We start from the raw sequence: 16,904 nt of genomic DNA on the forward strand, positions 1-16,904 counted from the left end.
TAATAATGTGATTCACGATGAGGTTATTGTACTCTGCTTTTTTAATTCTTTCACTGGAATATGCAATTGGAGAACTCTCCCGCGACAAAATACATCTGTACAAAATAAAAGATGTGGATTTTCTAAACACGAAAGTGGAGCGTGTATGTCTGTTAGCTGAATTTGATGCTATTATCGTTTTAACAAATAAGTAAGTAAAGTTCTATTTAGCCGTATGAATTATAATAGACCCAAAATATTATACATTTTTGTGTTTGTCACTGATCAGAAATCCTATTTTACTCATATTTTCACAGTTTAACAACTGAGTGTGAACCATTATGTATCATATTTTCGATGTAAGTTGTCAGAGATGGGACTACTCTCTTGACTCCATAATAGTAGTTATATTGTATTTCCATGTGTTTGGCACGTATTTCTGCAAACTCGCAAACAAGTCTTCGTTGTTGCTGTTTTCATGAGCGAGATATAAGGTAATATTAATTTATATATTCAGATTCTCGAATGGATCAAACCAGGAGTACAGTCTTGTTCTTCCACAAGATGCTACGACGGTGGGAAGTTTTTGCAACAACAAATACATTTCTCGACTTCAACTTAATTTTCATGGAAATTCGCTGATATTTGAGTTTGCTCGCAACAAGATTGATATAGAAATACACGAGGCAACTTATTGCAATGAGTAAGCAAGCGACCACGTTAACTCATTTTTATGTATTTAGTTTCGTCTAATAATATAATTTTGTTTTTGAAAATATTATCATGGACTGCTTTTTGTCACCCATAAGCTAAGAAAGGAATGTCGTTTCCAAACCAAAATGATTGTAGATTTGTGCTTTGTAATATTATGATAAATCGAAATACGGTCAGTAATGTTGTTAACTATTGTAACAATACTTGCGTTATGAGGGTTAGTAACATTTACGGAACAATATACCTCGTCCGCTAAGACCACATGTGCTTGAAATAGGATCAATAATGCTTACTCAAACTAACTGGAAGTTAACTACAAAATTGCAGTATTGAATTGAGTTTAGAAAATAAAGCTCAATTGAGAGGCTCAAAGCTGTACTAATACGTCAGCTTATACCATAAAACGTTTCTATTATCCAGAAGTCATGGCCAAATGACCCCGTGGTACACTAATGCTGATTTCCATCGTACTTTTCTTGTAGACGATCATGACTACGAAATTACAAATCATAAGCAACGAAATATTTATTAGTTTTGTCTTTTTCGTTGTCACTAATACAAATGTCTATCTATTAATATTTTTACATTTTAGCTGCAACTATGGTAATTGGTATTTGAATCAAATAATCGGAAACTTCAGTTACATGGGAGATATAATCCACGGAACGTCAAATGTAGATCAACTGAGGAAAGGTTATCCTGGCCTAACAAACGGAATAGGAATCAAGAGAGCTTTCAAGTGCAATAAAGACGATAATCTTATTACTCTACCTATACATATAGACCAAGTAACCCATGCTTCAAATGGAGAAGTCGGCTATACCGATGAATGGCAAGCGGAAATACGATTCTTTTTAATTCATGTTCAGCCTTTCTTGGTGTATAAAGAACATTTTTCGGATCCATATCTTTGCAGGTAATTATTTTTTTTAATTATATTCTATGTTTATTTTTATAGAATTTAAAAAGCATCTATTTCTGTCACAGTTCTTTTAAGCTTTTTTTTTTTAAATAAACAGAAGTATTTGACCGGGTGTACATACATTTCATTCAGTAATATGCACCAAAAATTGTTTCCAAAAACTATCATTCCTATATTTGATGGCTGATATTTCTGCACCGCGACACAAATTACAATTATGTGCATTTACCATTATTATTTGCAATTGCAATCACTGGTACAAACATACAGATTAGTCAGTAGCACCCACGTCGCAATTCGGTATTTTGTTGTAGCATTTCTGTTCGAAGCGTGTTCTATTACCTGAACGACGTTTCAAGCTAGTATCTAATCGAGGACGACTATTTTTCAACTAATGGTCACGGTTAGGCATTCGGTAAATGCAACTCGTTTAAGTCGCTAGTAAAATGCCACTGACAAGATAGAACTACCAAAGTTTATTGATGAATCCGAAACAATACTTTGACCCTGATGAATATTTAATCGGTCATGTCATTCAATCTTACAATCCATTCTTTTTTTATAGGGACGTTACTGCTAGTCATGTACTGGTTATTCTATTGCCTTTGATATACTTTGCAATATTTATTCTATTCTATCGAGTGAAACAAGCGTATGGATGCCCTCCAAAACGAATGCCTTGGTCGTGGAAAGGAAAAATGAAAACGGGATCTCCGTCAGATACAAAATTTGAAATCGAAGAAAGCGCAAACATTATTTCCGGTGAATTCACTTCTATCCAGGCTCCATGTTACAGCGACAGCGAGTAATGTTTTTTATCCTCTCAATTTGAATTCCGGAAATAAATAAAATATCGAAATCCATGAAAAGCATAAATAGGTATTACATTTAGTTTGTACGAAATTCCAGTATTTTTCCTTTCCTTTTCTACATATTGTTTCCTATTCTACATTCACTCAATTTTTAATCTTTACGCCTTTTATGAACATTCAAAATTATTATTTGCCTGCATCCAACAAATTTAGTCTAATTCTCTCGCATATTGTTGAATGAATTTTGTTTGCTTAATATTAAAAATTCTCAATAAAATACTAATTTACTCTGAAAAACAATAGCAAGCACTTTTAAATTCACCAGATCTATTTTATATCAGATAATTCTGCAGTATTAAAATCAATTTATTCTTTTATCTTTATTTGTTCAAAATGAACGTTTTTTTTTTCATTTTCAGAGGGTATTTGAAATTTAATAAATATAGCAGCTTGATAATATTTTGAAGCTTATTTTGCGTAACTTCTCTCTTAAAATAATTGTTTTGTAAAACACGGGACACGGGATTGATTACTCATGGCTAAAACTCATTTATTTACTGTGTCAGCATAGAAATGATTCAGAGCATTTTAGCAAATTTATTATTATTGCGGATTGCAATATTGCAGTTACTTCCCCCGAGTTCGAATCTAATTTGTTCGCTTTCATCAGAAGAGTTATATTTAAGTTATATAAGTTATAAGTTATATTTAAATTCTGGTTGGATATCTAAATATGACGGTTACCAAATTTCATTCTTATCGGGTAGATAACTTTGTTTTCGTTGTGAAACGAGCATTTTTCTCTCCGCTTACCTACATTATTTGGGAAGGTATGTTGACGTCGGACCTATCACAGTCAGTGGAAACAGTCGCAATTCCCGATATGTATTGGTCTAGTGAGGGGGTCGGCAACTTTTTGAACTCGGCTTGCCAGTTTATGAATAATGAACACCTTCGCGTGCCAAACATTTTTATGTGTATGGTTTGCATATAGCCAAATACCTGATTTGAATAGTAAGCGGATGAGAAACATATTCATTTTATTGGATAACGTGCATGGAAACTAGCTCACGAGAGATTTTGGCATACGGCATTTCTACATCCGACCTGTCTTTGCACGACTTAAGTAATAGGTATTAAGGCCACTCGCGATTAGTTTTGTAGCAAGAAAACAATGAAATCGCGATAAATACTAAAGAAGATAATATTTATTTTGGTACTCCCGTAGTATGTGCACCCTGATGACGGACACCGGAACGTAGTATGTGTACCAGGTTAGGGTTAGGCCATAATTTCAGGTACAAATACTACAGGAGTCATTTGGCTAGTCCCCAAACTCGTAATAGAACTGAAATAAGGAAAATTGGAATAAAATTATGCCCTAACCCAAACCTGGCACACATTCTACGTTCCGGTGTCCGCCATCTTGGTGCACATACTACGGAGCGCCTTCATTTCATCGTTTTTGTTAGGGTTACATGTAGCTCACGGTGGAATGATGAAAATCAGCCAGGCGCGCAGTCAGGATTTTCGAAAGGGGGTGTTTCAAAACCGAAAATTTCATTCCCTTATGAAACAGTCGCCGCGATTACGCGCTCGTTAAAAAGGCCGAGTTTTTCAGCGTATACCAAATTTTCTCTCCAGTAAAATATTCATTTCATGACAGCTACGAGAATCTAAAACTTTCTCCTATATTGATATAATTTTGTGTCCAACGTAACTCGCGGTTACGTCTTCTTGCGTCAAAATATAAACATTATTAGTCTGAAATACCACTCAATCTTTTGATGTAAAAATATGAGATAAACATGCCTAATTGTATTTAGTTTCGATTGATTGTATAATAACTCCCAGCGAATTTCAATTCCGGGCAAAAATAAAGTAATTATTATCGTTGTCGTGAAATAATTGTTGTGATTCAGGGAGAATAAACACAAACTAAAAGCACGCGGTATTTGCGACTTTTTCAGTTTTCCAAAAATTTGAAAGGAGGGGGTGATTGACTGCACACGCTTATCTACACCGATTTTGGGTACAGATTTCGGCCTCTCGTCGATTGCATTTAAATATATATTGCATGTTTTTTCAATGAATTTGTCGATTTGTTATTTTTTGTTCAATTGTAGAATGTTTTCGCACTACGAAAATAAATATTTGAATATGGCTCAAATCGCTTGGCGTGCCATGAAAAATCTTCTCGCGTGCCAGGGGTTGCCGACCCCTGGTCTAGTGAGACAAGGTGACTCATATCAACACAATGATAAAATATATACGACGTACATGAATGTACTATTCCGAGCCAAGGACGAATCCAACTTTCTTTCATGAACAGGGGTAAACGGAATCGATTTGAGTTACATTAACATTATATACTCGAAACGTCCATCTTGATTCAAACAATCTTTTATTTGAAAATTAAAAGTGGGATTTTATCGTTTATTCAGAGAATTTACATAATTATCAACAAGCCGTATTTTTGAGTTGCTGCTGCAACATGATGGCGAATTTATGATTTTTAATATATACAGCTTTAATAGACGTATTTATGTCACGGTTCTTCATTGCTATTTCAAATCTTTCTCTTGCTCAGAATTATATTCGGGTTCCAAGTTTTTGCCGTTTAGTCGTTTCTAGGTTCGAACCATCTAAATTAGCTGATTCAAGTATCTGAGAAGGTGACGAATTCAAGTCGGGTCAATGAATTGAAGCTACCCAATACTGCTTCCTATATTTACATTAAAAGCATCAAAAGTTGCGAGAAACTGTAAAATACTTATATGAAAATATCTCATAAACATCATCAAAATGGGGAACTGGGCTAATGTGTGTGTGTGTGTAATATGAAAGTATGACGCTTTTACCAAATAAAGTCCTTTGCTATTAATAACAAACTTTTTGTCCCAACCGCCAATTGAGCAAAACGATCCATAAATGCACCGCCTAGTGTTTTTTGTATTCATGTATTCCGCCGAGCGAGTACTAATAACGGGTGGCACAAGCATGGATATCCGTACATAGGGCATTTCTCATCATGCGATGGAAATCAAATTTTGAAGTGGCTTCAAATCGATGTTATCTGACTGCTGGAGTTGAATGTAAAGTGCAATGGTTATCATTACAACTATATAATATAGTCTAGTAAATGAACCGATCATTGTTTGTTATATTTCAGTACATAGCTTGTAGAATTTAATAAAGTTTTCTCGTTTAAATTTTATCAGTGATCTTGAATACATGAAAAAAATAAGGTTGAATTCGGTAATGATGTTTGGTCGTTTGTTGAAATAAGTTTAATTTCATTCTGTTTTGATTGTAGGAAAGATACATCAGACATGTACAGTCAATAATTCTACGCCAAAAAGCGTCGTGATATGAGTAAAATTTAGTTTTATGAAAATGTAAAACACAAAAATGTTATCTAACCATAAGTTTCAACATTTATAAACGGATAAAAAATGCTCAAAAATGACTAAATGCAATAAAGTGGCAGGCAGGTTAAATGGAAGTGAGGAACAGATCAAATTGAATGGCATTTACTCAAGTTGAATCTAGTTGGTAGAGATCTCAGGAATTGCATATGCTGGTCAGTAATTAAATTATGAATGAATGGCAAAATGGAAACTTCAGTCTAACATAGGCGTCAGGTTGAGCTTTGCGATGTGCTATAGTTATATTGAAGAAATAAAGGATTGAAGCGTGTCACACCACCGTTGGTTGGATATAGATAGTGAACTCATTGTACGATCCTCGTATCAAACATCGAGAATTGTATCCGTAACACGTATCTGAATCGTTTCACAATCATTTCGAGAGTTAGGGCAATTGCCAATTTCTGAACACCATCAAACTTTGGGATTAAACGAGTCTCAGAAAAAAACATGAAAAAATAAAACAAGGGCGTTTGGGAAACACTTTTATCTCAAACCATTAAAATTTAAAGGTGATTGATTCGATATTCGAAAGTATTTTGTCTCAACAATAAAATGAGAAGGAACGATCAATACGTCAACTTCGAAACCAATGTCTGAATCAATAAGTACAAGATACTTTCTATCTAATGTTTTTTTTTTAATTTCGATGCTTCCGAGCAAAATTCAGATGTGCGTATTGAGTTGGTGTAAATGTATTTTGGGGCATTTCGATTTGACTTGGATTGTTTCTGAAATATTGTATTTGAATATCCTCGTCCTCGGACTAACTAGAAGCAAAGACCCCTGCAAAGTGCCATGTGAAATGTGCCCCCGTTATCACTGAACTGTTATTTTTTTTTTTGCTTTTAAACCAGCCCATTATCAGAAATGACTTGTGGAGTGACATTAACCTTCTAGTCTTTGTATTATTGAAGGTCTCATATTTTCAATAAATTTCAATTCAAATAAAGTTTTTTTTTCTCGCACAAATCCGAATGAGTAAGAGCAACGACTGTAAGAGCTAGTAAAATGGTACGACTAAAAAGGTATCTATACCAACAGTTCCAATTTCTAAACTCTCTACCTCAACCTATTGAATAATGTTAGGAAAATATATGTATTCCTCTACAAGGCATCATTTTCGATACTTGAAGCACTGGAAGGTCGGATTTAGTACAGAAATTTTTTCCTTTCTCAGAAATTTGTTTCTATGAAGTGTTTACGTTATCGTTGCCAAAAAAAATCACACATAGAGTCATTCAAAAGTGAGGGAATACTACTGTGAATGACCATCGTTTTTCTATACTACTAAATTATGTTACATCCCAAAAAGGGGGAAATTTAGTTTACCCGTACGCGAGCCAGGGATTTACGATAGAAATAATTATTTGGCAACCGTTCAACTATAAGGTAAGCGAATCTCGAATCTAATGTAACTGTCACGAGTGTTTGTTTGTGGGTAAACGCACAACTTTTCAGGAATTCAGTACATTATGGATATTAAATAGGCATCATAAATCATAGCACTGGGGAACATGCAGTGCAGCAAGAGAGAGAGAGAGAGAGAGCTCAACAGTGGCATCAAGCGACATAAATAAAGCATTAATAATGACGTCATAAATATCATTTTACAACGGGTGCGTAAATCTTATTTTAATAAATTCGTCACTGAAATTTTAAAAATTTTAAAGGCGTTTTTCGTCGACTAAGAATGAAAAGTTACATTATTACTTACTTTACTGGCGACTTTGTTTTATCATTTTATTATATACAATCCCAACAAGTTAAAGTTACTAATCGAAGTGTTAAAAACGTAAAACATTAAGAATCAGTTGAAATAACTCTGAAACACAGATCAAATATGAATAACAGACTTGCTCGTCTATATGGAATGAGTCAAAAGTATTTAGTTTCTTCGCGAATGTTGCAATATTAATGTCGTTTTGTTTACTTAAGCCCTATTGACCGCATCGTTTTACGAGTCTACGGACGAAGAGTGATATGAGAATTACAAATATTAGTTCTGAATTCGTGGAACTGACTTATCACGTATAGTGTATGAATGATCAGTTGAGGTATAGCTAAGTACAGTATCACTCAAGTAAATTTAATTTCGCGTTAAAAGGTTCATTACGTCGTTTCAAAAAGCGTTGTTGCGTTTTACGTTATGATTAAATTGAAGTATCCAGCTCAATTTCAACGCAATACAGTGTCGAAGGATAAATAGTGTTTAGTATCATGGTAACTAGCAGAGGTTTTGTTATTAGCTTTCACTTTGGTAAATCTATACGTTAGGGTAAAATCAACTTTAAGCATTATACTGGGTCGTTCCTCTTTAATTCGAGTTTACGCGTAAAATTCTGAAAACATATTCAAATGTGACGATTTTCCAGTTCCAGTACTGTCGCGATTTAGTATAATACATGTATATGTATATGATTCGATGTGTTTAAATATTAAATTCCACAAAATCACATATAAATATGACGCGTAATTCCATATAGCAAAGGTATGGCAAATATTATATACTGAGAAGTTCATAATACAACAGCAATGCGTACAAAAATATTGTTTTATTCGGTAACTATAATAACCCACCACCATTTACTGCTATTTTATGTTCATCGTGCAGCCCATAAGAATTTAGAAAAATAAATATTGAAATTTACCATGTTTTAGAGTAATTTAGACGTTCTGGTATGAAATTGTGACGTCAATTTTTATTGGCGTCCAAGTTTGTATGAAATTTTACTCAATCAGTTATTACATCGCTCCATGATAATGATTTACTTTGTATGCCTGTATTCATTTTACCGTTCCAATTTTCACAATACAAAGAAATTGTATGGCAAATGATATTTATCCTTGTATGAATCACATATGAATCATACATTGTTCTTTTATTCCGATGATTTGAATATTTACTAGTAAAATATTAATATAAAGCATCTCATTTATATCCAGTGTTTGTTATCCTGTGGGAGGCAAGATCAATATCATTAGTCCAAAAACGAATACACTCCTGTTTGAATAATGGCTATGTTCGAAATTTTTTATAGAAATCAGTAATGAAACAATGAAACGGAAATGTTGCCGTGTTTCGTTATCTCCCATTGCTCACAATTATATTTCAATGTGAATAACATGAATATATAGGGAAGGTAGAATAGCACATAATTGTTAACTATTCAATTTGAAGTTATGGTTTATTGTAATTAGAAATCAGCCAAGAAATAGTTATATATGTATAACAGTTTATGAGCTATCACCAAAATTATGCCAACCGCAAGCTTTAAACTGAAGTTAGCATAAAAACTGACAAGAGGGTTCAAACATGGTAGTTGCCGCCGACGACGATTGATGCCATAATTTCCATTTGAGAAACATAGATAACAAGTCGAAGGGAAATCCACGATGCGGAACAAGTCTATAACCTTTTAGACTTACCAAAATATTTTTCAGTTTAGTTAAATTTTAAAGTTATATAAAGGCGTATCAGGAGTTGAAATTGAGGATTACTTCGAAATATATATAATACATACAACCCTAATTCTTGGTCTAGAGAGTGAAATAATGTCGAATTGTATTGATATAGTGATTTATACGAAAAATTATTTATGTCATTTTTGTACATTTTCTAAATTCAATTTTTTTACATCGTATTTGTATGTATATATCAGTGTCGTAAAGTTGTAATCCTCAAATAGTTTATATTGGAATTGCGGCGATCTTGTCACAATGCTATGTTGTTTTTACAACGCAAATTCAAAATTCTTTTGTGTAGGGATACGTATTGGTATATAATCGAAGCATTTCATTTCAAACAGTCAATATACGCAGAATATTAATACATGATTTGCCATATTATTGGCCTCGAAAGTTACGCTGTTGGTCAGGTTAGTTTGGAAATTGAAGTGAATTTTTATGTAGCATTCTGAGATTGTAAAAGGCTACCGATAATGTGCTGAGTACGTACTTATAAATATCGAGGCTAAATGAAGTAATGGCAATTGGCAAAACGGTGTAATGTGTCAACGTTTCCAATTTCTATATAAAAATACTTTATCGGGTCATGATATGGAAGGAGCGTATATATAGCAACGAGAAATTATCAAGGCGTAAAATCTAACCTAAAAATACAATGGCATTTCGATAAACACGTGGACTATCCTAACTAAACAACGATTTATACACAGGCGGGATCAAAATCGTTTCTTTATTATTCATCGAATTATTCTCTTTGTTTATGTGGTACTATTTCAGAAATAGTTCTTATCTGAAATATGTTTCGTTTTTCGATACCCTGCTGTTTCCTCAAGCAACGCTGTGATCTAATGGAATGGCTTGTTTAAGTGGGCCTACTTTCCAGACTTTATTTATATAACATCTCGACGATGTTTCTTGCTTCAAGTCGGCCCTCTCCAAACATGCCGTTCCAAAAGGTCACAGCATTGATGGGAAAAAGAAGGTTTCGTGAAGTTTTTCTCCATAGAAATTCGAATCATCTGCAAATTACATCGTTTTGTTAACACCGGTTATGCTTTATTTATCCTCGACATGAACAGGTTGGTCATCATGCGCTATCGCCAAATATGTTCTACATTCTAACCTTGTGTGCTATAAGCTAAATAATAAAAGCTATATAAGATATAAAGCTATATCTTATCATAGATCCGGCGTTTATGGTTTTTTTAATTAACATAACAGAGGATTTCACAGCTTGATATGGCCTCAATACGACGGAGAAGAATCGATGAATAGATTGCGATCAAACTTCATTTCGCCGGTATTGGTCAGTCAATTGCTCCGCAATCTTATTGATTGGCAGCGCATGCTCTGTTCGATCAATAGAGAATAGTGAAGTACAAGGTACGAGGTATATGTGTTGGGAGGATAGTATGTCACAAATGTCATAGTTAGCTAGGTAGGTCACAGGAGTACAGTGAGCGCAATTTATGAAACGGAAGTCAGAATTATTGCATAACACTATTTGTATTGTCATAATTTCATTGTTGCAATTGTTTTGTTAAATGTTGTTTTTGGCACTTCCCACGCTTTTTTGTTTGTTAATTAATCGCGGTACATCCGTTGACCACAATACCAGTATAGTAGAAAATAGAAAAAAATAAAAATTATTCAGTGTGTGAATATGATCACTCCCAGAAGAAAATTTATGATCTTGAATGACCTTTCTATTCATATTGATATGCTTTGCTACCCCATAAACGGCGTGAAACTAAAACGTATTCGATCGATTTGACAAGGGAAATAATGAAATTTGTATGAATTAAATTAAATAAATTAGATAAAAATTAAATGAATTAGTGTATTTAGGACTTTGGATACAAGGGTTCTTATTTGTCAACCTATGCTCTAAAATCGATCATTTTCATAATGCGATGCAGAAAATAGATTCAATTAGGATTATTGCGAGTGAGACGCCGGTGCTAATGTCGGTGGACACAAATTGGATAAAATCAGCATTACTAACTGTTCACAGCCGTACAACCATGTTCATGGAATTTGCGTTTGTCTGTGTCGTCATTTGGTAGCAGTAATTATTTAACAGGTCATATAAATTCTTTGGTTTTTCATATAAACGCCACATCGCTGCGTCTTTGAAAATGAGTATACGTCGCAGAGATGTGCTGGATTACATCTAAGAAAGTGTGGTGTTATTCGACGTATAGAACAGTGCCAGACATTTCTGTTTCCTTCCTGTCAGTGACCTCAGATAGTCAAATGCATTCATCGTAATGCCATATTGTGGTTAACTGTATTATAGATATATTACCATACATTATTCTATGCACTGGAAAGAATTAACCAACGGCGAATTCACGCTTACCGTGAGGTTGCAAGTTCATTACCCCGTAAACTTGTAAACTGTTATATTTTATTGATGTTCTGTCAGTATCGGATGAAGGTAGCGGTTCAAAGTCAAGTAGCCCATATGGCGAACAGGGTTAATCTAATTTGTTAAAGCGTATTGATTGAGCAGGTTTTAGTTATTATTCACTCATATACCAAGAATATTGCCTCAGAATAGCGTTTGATAAAAGTAAGAGAAGGTGGACATAACGTTATCAAGAGGTTGAAACTCCAATATTTCAAAATAGTAATTCGCTCACATACAATACATAGTCTTCAGAACTTCATGAATATCACATAAATTTTTATTTTTTTTCAAGTGCCCACTGTAATCCTTTATTGGACAATTTGATGTCATTTGAGACTAAGACCACGATGCAGTTACGCAATCGCAGGAAAGATCTATTCAAACAATATGCCGGAGAAGTGTCGCGTAACAATATTACATACGCTCCATTGGTGGCCACGAACGACAGATTATGACCACAATTTGTGACGCACGGGCCTAAATTAGCCCATTAAATTGCCGTTAGTATACACTGTAATAAAATGCGTCCAGCTGAGTGTTTTTTATTTTCGCAATAATGACATGGAATTGTAATGGAACTAGGTCAGTAATGGAATTCATTAATAATCGACCGTAATTGTAACTATATCCACTAAATTTTTCATTCTATGATGTGGCGAGTATAGCTCTCCACTAGCGCGGGACGTAAATTTTATATTAATTATCTGAGTTTTTATTTCGCAGCAATTACAGACTTTAGGTCCATCTGCGTACAGGTTTATTTTTTATACATGCTATATTTACTGAGCATAATAAGTTTCACTGATAACTATGTAAGAAATGAAAAGGAAACATGTTTCGGATCAGATAAGATAACATAATCTACTGCATGGATATTTGCCCATTTGGTTCTCTTTTGTTCATTTTGCGAACAAAATTTTCTATAGTCTATTCAACAAGACGTGTATTATGTTTCGTACTGCGTTATCATGAATCTATGCTTTATAACAATAATTATAAAGGCAAATATACAAAAATGTATTGATTTAACATTAATGCTGGCTCCAGCTTATTTTTCTGTTTCAAATTTATTTATTTCTATTTTTATTTGAGCATGCTTTCTGGCGAGAATCGATCCGCGGTCAATCTCTCTCGCCTTGTGTCGCCTTTTCTATAATATTTTATAAAGAAAATGAAAAGTATATGTTCGACGTTAAGATTCTTATTATACAGACAGCGACTTTGCATATACGTAGTGTGTGTACACATAACATGATATCATTTGAATTATTAATTCGCCGCCTATAATGGTGGCACCAAGCCCAATACCCGTTAAATTCGATCAATGACTGAGAAAGTTATCACACATCGAACACTTTTCTGGCGTGCGCCATATAACATCCACACGAGATTCTAATACATTATTCAAGTTATAAGAATCACTTTGAAATGCCATACATTTTATATGTATTTTATATGTATCGGGGTTTCAGCAATGTAGTATAAAACAATGCAACATGCTAAGGACAAAAATTTCCCTTACTGTGAGGTTTTTTGCAAGCATCGTTTTATTGGGACATTGTGTGCGATCCAACAAAGATATAAATGAAAAAGAAGACACACTACATGTTTACAAAATCGAAGACTATGACTTTGAAAACACCAAAATTAAGAAAATATGTCTGGTAGCACAGTTCAACGCTACATTGGAAATAACAAGAAGGTTTGTTTTGAATTTAATGTATCATAATTTTCAAATGTTATGTTGTTTTTGAAACTGCAAATCCATGATAATCTAAATTCTGAACCGATGATCTCGGGACTATATGAGACTTTTAACTCTGCCTGAGCACAAGGGTTTTAAAACTTTCACCTAGCTGCGTATCTACATCAATACCGAGTAAACACGCGATTCCCCCAAGTATTTTCATGCTTATAGTGAACAATTTGGTTGTTCTGAAAGCGTACTCCATTGAAAGACATTTTCACAAGATATAAAATTGATCCAATCACAATAAAGCATGTGAACGGCATCAAATTATTTAATAATTTAAAAAAAAATTTGGTTTAAATTTTGAAACGTTTATTTATTGAGCTCTTTAATTCTATTTCTCACAAAAACCTGGAATTTGTTCAAAATTTTGTTGGCCATAAAATAAGTAATTCTGTTTGCCAGACTAAAAGTACAACAGAGACACTATATGCACACTTGTTGGGCGATGTCATCAGATGTGACCTCTTCAAAATATTTTTCAGATCAAAACAAATCATGCTCAAAACACAAATTATATCCGAAATGTGATCATTGGTATTATATTAATTTAATTGTAATATTAATACATTATATATATATGTTCGTTTAAAGGTGAAAATAAAGTGCATGTATGATTTGGAATACAGACTGCATATAGGAAAGTTTGTCAAAACTACTTTCTAAAATGCTCTCAACACGTGCAGTTTGCGAGATATATCGGGTATACTTCAATCCATATTATTGTAATTTTCAAATTTTGATTCTTAATTCCAGGATTGATAAAGAGCAACTGGTATATTATTCAGTACCGATACCTCAATATGGCGACACAACTGGAAGCTTTTGCAACAAAAATTTCAATTCGGAATTTAAGCTGAAGTTTTCTAAAGGCTCAATAGACATGAATTTTTACAGGAAAACGAAACCTATTGCAGATTACACTGAGACGACGTATTGTGACCAGTAAGGCACTGTTATTATCAGTAATCGTTTATTTCTAATTTTAATTTACCAAAGTAAAAAAACACCCTCATATATTTTAATCATAAAATTCTTAACGAATTATACTTCATTCTAAATAATATTTGTGATCAATTTCTAAACGTAAGGTGATAGATACTTCTTGAAGGTTTTATGTGTTTCAATGATTAGTATTGTTACTACACAGTAAATAGGCATTGGCTTTGAGGCATGGCATGGAAACAAACATTATCGCTATTAGTATATCCTAGTTAATTCACAATATTATAGCTGAAAATGGTTTTAGTAATTTAAAATTCGAATCAATTTGTTTTATTTATACTATATTTCAGTTGTGATTATGGAACATGGAATCTCTCCAGACTGTCAGCTATGGCTAAAGTGGAATCTGGGTATACAATACAGGCTTCACTAGTACCCGAAACATTACGAAACTACGCGAAGGAACTCACGGACGGAATAGACATCAAGAGAGCTTTCAAATGCGAGCAGTCCGATAGGATCACTGTTATCCCCCTAGATGTGATAAACGTCTTTAATTCTTCGAATCACAACCAACACATAGACCCTAAAATGTGGCACGTCAACCTGAAATTTTACTTTATTCAAGTTCAGCCTTTTCTTGTACGATACGGCCATTTCTTCGATCCATATTTGTGCAGGTAGGCCCATTATATTATATCCCCACGCGCTTTTTTTACATTTTCTAATTAAGTACATATACAGCTATTTAATGGATACACCAACTACAACTGTGTTACAAATATCAATAGGTATGTCACCGGTATTTCAGAATATGTACCAGACTACTTTCAATCCGCCATACTTATACCTTCCGACCAAAGTTATCCTCTATGTCTATATGGCGTTTGTCGCCTCCATAGTTATCACTTGCAATAGTTCACGAGGAACCCTCGTGCGGTTCATTGTTTTGCAATTATTACTTGTGCCTCATGACGGATACTCTAAATTCTAAATGAAGTATATCTTATATTTATATGAGGTGTAATCAATATTTGTTCTGCACGAAATACATTCAATGCGAAGTGCTTATGATATATATAATGATGATGAAAAAATCCCCCAAAAAACATACGAATTTTCCTATAATGTACATACATAAATCTACAGATACTTTTCATTACAGGAGTATTACCGGTAGCCTGATGCTGATCATCATCCTTCCTCTAATATATTTTTTCGTGTTCATCCTTTTCTATCGAATAAAAGCAGCACATGGCTGCCCACCGTCCTGCTGTTCAAAAAACGACGGGAAAAAGCATCTCAGCTCTGAAAGTGAAATCTGTATGGAAGAAGAAAGTACAAATATTATGTCAAATGATTATAGTACTATTCAATTTGGCCTAACAAGTATGGATTCGTCGGTGGCTTACTGACGAAATTATCAAAGTTGTACATGCAAACTGTGAAGGTTCAGAACTGATGATATTCGCCGTAGCTATCAGTATTCTGATATTATATACAGCTCAACGAATCCAAGGGATATTTATTAGGCACCATTACATATGTGTGTAGGCCTACATGTTGAACAAAATGAAAAAGTATATCCGTTTGTCAGTAAGCGACTTTGGCAAGTGTAACGTTTCCGGAATAAAAAGGTATCGAGGCAATAAATCTCACCTTTTTTCATACAAATAATAAAGTTTTTTAGTACTGTATTTGTATTTTGATTATTTGATCACTTTTGAGAAAGTTCAGACTGAATAAAACAGAATTTTTTTTTTACTGTCTCCAAGTTCATGAAATTTATACCGTATAAACTTTTTATCTCAACTTCTTATCTCAATGAAACTTGTTGAAGTGTTTTTGTGTAGCATGATAAAGGTACGTTTTCAATTTGAATTGATGCATAAAAATCATGATTTGTTTCGGAACAAAAAGTTGCGATTAACGTCGAATGTCGAACAGCGGCGTTCGAATTCGAATTTGGTAACAAGAAAGTTAGTAGTAGCCTTTGTAATAACTGGTAACGGGATTTGAACCAAATCAACATTGTCCGACAAACAGATATTTGGGATGATTTTTTCAAAATCCCTTAACAGGAGAAAAGAATATTGGATTAGAAATATTGTTGGATGGAATTGTTAACCTGTGAGCTAAATTGAAAGTATGAGAAACAAAAAGCAGGTAATACTAAAAGATCAGTATTCGTTTTAAAGAAGTCGAGTAAATTATATTTTTTTAAACTTACAAATTCCTTAGATCCATTCACACATCTACTACATGAGTTATACATAAACCACTAACTGCAGTTTAGTTACCAATTCCCCTCTTTGTGGAGCTATGGTGTGAGATATTTACTTTATTGAGTAAGTGCGAGCTTCCCCCTACCTAACATCATTTCACGACCAGACAAATATGTTATGGTGAAATCCTCATTTGCCCAGCCTTTAAAAGCTTTCTGTTTTTCAAACTAAGTTTAAAGAGCAAGATG

At 33.8% G+C, this 16,904-nt stretch overlaps 2 protein-coding genes across 2 annotated transcripts; both read left to right on the plus strand.

Moving 5' to 3' along the window:
* Positions 1–2,884, plus strand: LOC120341594 (uncharacterized). The gene is made up of 4 exons (XM_039410129.2): positions 1–190; positions 497–682; positions 1,286–1,609; positions 2,181–2,884. The coding sequence occupies exons 1-4, from the start codon at positions 18–20 to the stop codon at positions 2,422–2,424; spliced, it is 927 nt and encodes a 308-aa protein (XP_039266063.2). The 5' UTR covers positions 1–17; the 3' UTR covers positions 2,425–2,884.
* A 7,863-nt stretch (positions 2,885–10,747) lies between these two features.
* LOC120341392 (uncharacterized) lies at positions 10,748–16,200 on the plus strand. The gene is made up of 4 exons (XM_039409888.2): positions 10,748–13,438; positions 14,243–14,431; positions 14,782–15,111; positions 15,597–16,200. The coding sequence occupies exons 1-4, from the start codon at positions 13,233–13,235 to the stop codon at positions 15,844–15,846; spliced, it is 975 nt and encodes a 324-aa protein (XP_039265822.2). The 5' UTR covers positions 10,748–13,232; the 3' UTR covers positions 15,847–16,200.
* Positions 16,201–16,904: the final 704 nt, after the last annotated feature.

This window comes from Styela clava, chromosome 14 (genome assembly GCF_964204865.1).
Source record: "Styela clava chromosome 14, kaStyClav1.hap1.2, whole genome shotgun sequence".
Taxonomy (NCBI): Eukaryota; Metazoa; Chordata; class Ascidiacea; order Stolidobranchia; family Styelidae; genus Styela; species Styela clava.

Bases quoted from the DNA above. Each gene is read 5' to 3' on its own strand.
- LOC120341594 (XM_039410129.2), top strand. From the start codon at position 18: ATGAGGTTATTGTACTCTGCTTTTTTAATTCTTTCACTGGAATATGCA. The intron at 191-496 runs GTAAGTAAAGTT...TTATATATTCAG, and splicing joins ATTATCGTTTTAACAAATAA to ATTCTCGAATGGATCAAACC. The intron at 683-1,285 runs GTAAGCAAGCGA...TTTACATTTTAG, and splicing joins GAGGCAACTTATTGCAATGA to CTGCAACTATGGTAATTGGT.
- LOC120341392 (XM_039409888.2), top strand. From the start codon at position 13,233: ATGCTAAGGACAAAAATTTCCCTTACTGTGAGGTTTTTTGCAAGCATC. The intron at 13,439-14,242 runs GTTTGTTTTGAA...TCTTAATTCCAG, and splicing joins ACATTGGAAATAACAAGAAG to GATTGATAAAGAGCAACTGG. The intron at 15,112-15,596 runs GTAGGCCCATTA...TTTTCATTACAG, and splicing joins TTCGATCCATATTTGTGCAG to GAGTATTACCGGTAGCCTGA.